Source organism: Vigna umbellata, chromosome 2 (assembly GCF_029865625.1).
Source record: "Vigna umbellata cultivar VRB3 chromosome 2, Vumbellata_1.0, whole genome shotgun sequence".
In the NCBI taxonomy this organism is placed as follows: domain Eukaryota; kingdom Viridiplantae; phylum Streptophyta; class Magnoliopsida; order Fabales; family Fabaceae; genus Vigna; species Vigna umbellata.
The window spans coordinates 9403513-9409512 of record NC_142166.1 but is presented as its reverse complement, the minus strand read 5'-3'; the positions used below and the strand labels follow the sequence as shown (position 1 = coordinate 9409512).

The 6000-nt window shown below is 36.0% G+C and overlaps 1 protein-coding gene across 2 annotated transcripts; it reads right to left on the bottom strand.

The window, feature by feature from the left end:
- Positions 1–210: 210 nt before the first annotated feature.
- On the bottom strand, positions 211–5729 carry LOC124842253 (uncharacterized). 2 transcript variants are annotated; one of them, XM_088106030.1, is made up of 9 exons: positions 5366–5729; positions 4392–4990; positions 2682–4277; positions 2239–2601; positions 2065–2146; positions 1865–1931; positions 940–1125; positions 795–855; positions 211–693 (listed from the first exon to the last, which is right to left on the bottom strand). In XM_088106030.1, the coding sequence occupies exons 2-9, from the start codon at positions 4486–4488 to the stop codon at positions 512–514; spliced, it is 2634 nt and encodes an 877-aa protein (XP_087962156.1). In that variant the 5' UTR covers positions 4489–4990; positions 5366–5729; the 3' UTR covers positions 211–511. The 2 variants fall into 2 exon arrangements, with proteins under 2 accessions (XP_087962156.1, XP_087962155.1); XM_088106029.1 differs by having other exon boundaries at positions 4392–4766.
- Between the last annotated feature and the right edge of the window lie 271 nt (positions 5730–6000).

Sequence of the window (6000 nt, the reverse complement as noted above, 5' to 3'; positions counted from 1 at the left end):
AATGAAGAATTATTGAAGAAGTCAAAAGCAGTAGTAATTCTTACCTTGAAAATGATGACTACTATGGACTGAAATCTCCTCTAAAGCTTTAAATAAATTTCAGTCATTAAATATCATTTTATTTTAATTTATTTAACTTTCAAAATCATTTTATAATCAACTAGCTCCCTTGTCCAAAAAGGATATGTATGGAAGAAGGAAATAATACCTAATAGACTTGCATATTCTTTTTGAGGATCCAAATGCCACCTTAAGTAGCTTCAAATGAGACTCTAGTTTATTCTGTTAATCCAAGTTTTACATAATAATCAATTTTGAACAGCTCTAAACTGGAGTTCAGTGGTCAGTGATTTCCAACGGCAAACCAAAAGCGTTCCAAGAAGGTAAAAAAATGATGAAAACAATTGAACTATATGCCCTGCTGCTAGTCATTCTGGCTTAAGAAGTAGTAAGTAAACAAAACTGATCTATTTTAAATCAAAACTGAACGTCATTTCATTCATCAGAGTGATTAAACAAATGCAGTGCCTGATCGCTTCTTTTGAACTGATTCTATAACTCTACGGTAGTAACCCCACGATGGATTTGCTTCTCTTATCGGCCGTTGCCCAAAAGGATTTTCTGACACGTACTTTCTTACATTCTCAGCTAAAGCCAACCCTTCTAGATAAATCCGAAGATCACCTTCTGGTCCTGTCAACACAATTTCACATCAGTATCATTAAAGCATTTGTTATTTGAAAAATGGTACATGTGTTATACTGGAGAGGAAGATGAGCAGAACACTGTCCTACCTAATTCTGAGTCTCTGGTGTAGAAGTATCGGTAAGAATAAGGAAATATAGCTGAATGCATCTGAAAATAAATTGCAAGGTTGAAATCACAACAGCAGAAAGTAAAGCTTACTGCATAAAAGGAAGACAAAAGAAGAGAGCTTACAGGATTCATTAGTGCCTTGTAAGGGGAGTCATCCAATAATAATGTGTTGGACTCGTTAAACTCTCCCTTCTCCCATGGTAGATCGGCTTCTTCCTTTTCCCACAATTTTCTAAGTTCCTTCAACACAAGGGGCTTGTGTAAATCCTCAACAGTAGTGAATTCAGTTGTAGTACAGTGGGACTGATTCTGCACATCACATTATACAAAAAGATTAATAGCGTCTAGAGAAATTACAAGAAGGAATGAAGATAACTGTAGCCATTTACAGGCTAAAACTGCATTTATAATGATGAAACACAAGCTATCTTACTAAAATGTAATTATGATTTACCACTGCATCCACTTTGCCTAAACCAAAATCCATACACACTCACAAAAGACAGCCATAATTAAAAGGCTGGCAGTGCAATATAATTTTCTTGTTGATTGACGTTTATTAAAATATCATGTAAGAACTCCATATATTTAAATGCCGCCAATGTACGCTCTTTTTGGGTACTGATAATTAAAACATAAAACTAATGATATGGAAAAGCCTGCAGAAGAGAAGGCATAGGAGTCAGTCAGGAAGAAAAAATATAACAAGCCGTACTGAAGAGACACACGATATTAAATGAGAAAAATTAAATACGTGACAGACAGCAATTTTTTAAATTAACAATTTGTTTTGATTAACAAAATTTCCTATTTAATTCGATATGCAGGGAATTACAAATCAATCCAAATAACCCTTCCACATCTGGCCCACATAAAACAAAAGACCATATAGAGTAAAATTGTAATAGAATACACCTAGATAGAAGATGTACCTAATTCCTAAGACTAGGTTGGAGGAAAATAAATTATTTATTGCAGACTTATATACCTTACCAAAAGCCCCTAAAATAATACTAAAAGATACAAAAAGAGTTATAGATCAGATTACCCAACAAAAGAGAAGTTTGGATGCAGATTTCCCCATGAGAAATTTGATTGCTTCATCAACATTGCACCTGCCAATAGTGGCAAAGTAAAAAAATGTAAAAAGACCACTTTTCTATTGCTTAAATACAATTCGGAAAGTCTTTGATTGCAACTCAAGCCTAGGTTAAAATAATAAAAAAAGAGTCATAGAATGGAAAATACTTGGCTCTAGAAGACCATACTCCTACATGAAATCTGTCAAAGCAAAACTGTAGAAAATTCTCGGAAAAGGGCCTCTTGTAGACTGCAAAAGGAAAAAATAACATGGCACTAATTTTCAACCTAGACCAAAATATGAAATTTGAAATGAGGAAACCAGATATTTGACCATGTTACCTTTTCTCCCTTTCAGTATAAAATCTGGCTCTCGTTCTCGCCTATATCTTGTTCTAGTGTCATAGATACTGACAAAATCAGCAAGCAGTCCATTCACATCAAGGATGAGAAGCTTCTTCTTTGGGTTCCCCGAACCACTTCTGTCTAGTGAGAATTGTGAAATCTTTAAATGACCATCTCTTACTGTGTCTAAGCTTAAATCAGAAACATCACCTACACAACACAGATTATTTCTTGTAATCTCCGCATGATCTAGCTGTCTACCATTAGTTTCAACTTGCTCCACATGAATGCCAACTGCAGATGAGACAGTCATAGACCTTTGCTCATCAATGTTGTCAGTGTTCAACTCTATTTGCTCACCTGCAAAACCAACAATGAGAATTATAAAATCTTTAAATGATCATATCTTACCATGTCTAATCTTAAATCAGAAACATCACCTCCACAACACAGATTGCTTCTTGTAATCTCTGTATCATCCTGTTGTCTACCATCTGCTTCGAGATGCTCCACAGGAATGTCAGTGCTCAACTTTATTTCCTCAGCTGCAGCCCCACTATATGAGGTAACTTGATCAAATGAAAGTTTTGTTTCTCCATCCATCAAGCCAACTCTCAATGATCCATCAGAAAATTGGTGTGAATGATCCTTGTCATGATCCTGAAAAGTCTGTTCCTTGTTAGCACTTTCAGGACTATGGTCACCACTGCTTCTCCTACAATCAGCATCAACCATTTGTCTCCTTGTACAGGCTTTGTAACACATGTTTTTATCGTACAATTCATAATCTGCTGGGTCATCAACATCTTCCTTCATCATAATTGTATCATTTACAAAACTATTCTTATCCTCCAGGTTGGAAATGTTATCATTTATGCTATGCTCAGGACTCAATTTTACAACTTCTGGCACACACTCTTTCGAAAAAGGCTCCGGACTTGCTGCAACAGAAGTGTGGTTGCAGCTTACTTCTGAAACGTTATGCTGCTTTTCTGCAGTTGTATCCATTGTCTTCTGTTCCTTTTCTTCATGATCTCCCTGACAAAACCCCACTTCCTCACAAGATTCACATGTTATTGGATCAGTGGAAAAGCATTGAATTGGACGTCCTGAGAGCAAATCCAATGCAGGGGAGGAAGCTTTTGCTGCAGTTGTATTGATCATCTTTTTCTCCTTTTGTTCACGATCTCCCAGACAAAAACCCACTTCCTCACAAGATTGACCTGTTATTGGATCAGTGGAAAAACATTGAATTGGATGTCCTGACAGCATATCCAATGCAGGTGTGGAAGCTTTTGCTGCAGTTGCATTGATCATCTTCTGCTCCTTTTCTTCAGGACCTCCCCGACAAAAACCCACTTCCTCACAAGGTTGACTTGTTATTGGATCAGTGGAAAGGCATTGAATTGGATGTCCTGAAAGCATATCCAATGCAGGTGTGGAAGCTTTAGCTGCAGTTGTATTGCTCATCTTCTGCTCCTTTTCTTCATGATCTCCCAGACAAAAACCCACTTCCTCACAAGACTGACTTGTTATTGTATCAGTGGAAAAACATTGAATTGGATTTCCTGACAGCATATCCAATGCAGGTATGGAAGCTTTTGCTGCAGTTGTACTGATCATCTTCTGCTCCTTTTCTTCTTGATCTCCCTGATAAAAATCCATTTCCTCACAAGATTGACTTGTTATTGGATCAGTGGAAAGATATTGAATTGGATGTCCTGACAGCATATCCAATGCAGGTGAGGAAGCTTTTTCTGCAGTTGCATTTATCATCTTCTGCTCTTTTTCTTCATGACCTCCTTGACAAAAACCCACATCCTCACAAGATTGACTTGTTATTGGATCAGTGGAAAGACATTGAATTGGATGTCCTGACTGCATATCCAATGCAGGAACAGAATCTTTTGCTGAAAAAGTATTCTCTGAAGTGCCACAGCCGCTATTATTGCCTTCAATAGGATTATGTGTTGCAATAGGATTATGTGTTGTCTTCTTCCTTTTGCTCTTCTCATTCTGCTTTGTCGAATTAAATTCTACAATTATTTAGCAAGTTAAGATATTAGACAATGGGTGATTTATAGTAGCATCCATCTTTGGTGAAGAATTATCCAGTGAAAAATCAGGATCTTCATACTCAACAGCATTACCTTGTTTCTTCCTTTTTGGTGTTTTCCGCTTCTGTGACAAATTTACATCCTCTGTACTGGTTGAACCTCCCATATGAAAATCATTTACTACATCCATCAATCTCGGATCCCAAAATGGAAAAACACCTCCTAGACAAGAAAGATGCAGAGGCTCCAAATACACTGCCAAACTAATAGTGATAATCTAAAATCACCCTGCAAAAACACCTTTCTATATGTCTAAATATATGTTACATAACCACCCAGCAAATCCTCGTTTCTTTGTCTCTATATATCTTACAATAAGCTTTATTTTTCTAATTGAATGTACCTACTGAATCTAACCTATACTCCAATCTATTGCCAAAGCCTCTTTCAGTCACTTCCCCTAAAAGCCTGCAAGAATAGTCAGTCAACACGAGATCAGCCCAAAACAGCCATACAGAGTTTCAGATCTCCAAATGGTGTTCTAAACAAAGTTTTAAATTGAGGCGGCAGATGTGGTTTCAACTCCACCCTTGATACTGCAGGAAATTACAGAAAAAATGTTTGAACACACTGTAACCGCCATGGGGTTTCCCAGGTGACCAAAAACCTTGACACTGCGGCCAAAATCAAAACTGCAAATTCATTTTTAAAAACTTGGTCATACATTGACCAATCCACACCAAGAAATGACAACTGAATAGCCAAAACAGAAACTTTACATAAACAGAAACCCAAAAAACATTATACAAAAAAAGATATTTTTTTGTCATTATTACGAATCCATAATTAACTGGACACAACTACTCTCCTATCGAGTTTCACATGAACATCTTTTCTTTTTTATTTCCACTGTTTACATAAAACAACATAAGATGAAACAAACTAGCAACCCTTCTTTCTGCTGAAAATGAAAACCCAAAAACACAACAACTAATAAAAAGAAGGCTCAGATTCATACAGAGTGTCATTGAAAAATGAAGAGCGAGAGAGTGATTGACAAAAGAAACCTCGATTCAGCTTCTAAACGCAGCGACAAAGGGAGACGGATTTTGTGCTGAACCAGCCGCGATGGATTTGACTAATCGAAGCGATCTTTACAGTTTTAGGGTTTGAGAAGGTTACAGTGACCACCGGAGGATTTAGTCTGTTGTGGTTCTTAAACAGCAGCTACAGCAGCAATTAGGGATCTTATAAAGGTGTTACCCAATCACACGCAACATTTTATGCATTTTAACAAAGCTTATTACAATTTTCATTTTTATTAGGGATAACCGGTGCCGGTGCAAGCTACCCATCAATCATATATTTTGGAGGGAAAAAAACGACACGGTGGTCCTCTGAACTTTTTTCTCAGAACAAAAAAAAACCTACAAAAAAAAAAAGAAAAAAACCTCTTTATAGTAGTGGAAACATGTCCTCTGTAGGTCATTTCTATTACAATAAAATAACTTAGATCTTAGGAGATAGATTCTCTATATCTATTTATACTATTAATAAAGAATATTTATTCTTTTATGTATACAATTTTATTTTCAGTTTATTTATATTTACATTATTAATATATCTATATCTTTATATAATTAGATTTCTCATTTTTGTTTCTATATTTATTTTTTAATTATATCCTTTAAATATACTTTTA

Excerpts from the sequence above, each read along its gene's own strand:
- LOC124842253 (XM_088106030.1), bottom strand. The coding sequence starts at position 4,488 with ATGGATGTAGTAAATGATTTTCATATGGGAGGTTCAACCAGTACAGAG. Across the intron at positions 2,602-2,681 it reads AAGCAATCTGTGTTGTGGAG|GTGAGCAAATAGAGTTGAAC; the intron begins GTGATGTTTCTG and ends TTGGTTTTGCAG. Across the intron at positions 2,147-2,238 it reads TATACTGAAAGGGAGAAAAG|TCTACAAGAGGCCCTTTTCC; the intron begins GTAACATGGTCA and ends TTCCTTTTGCAG.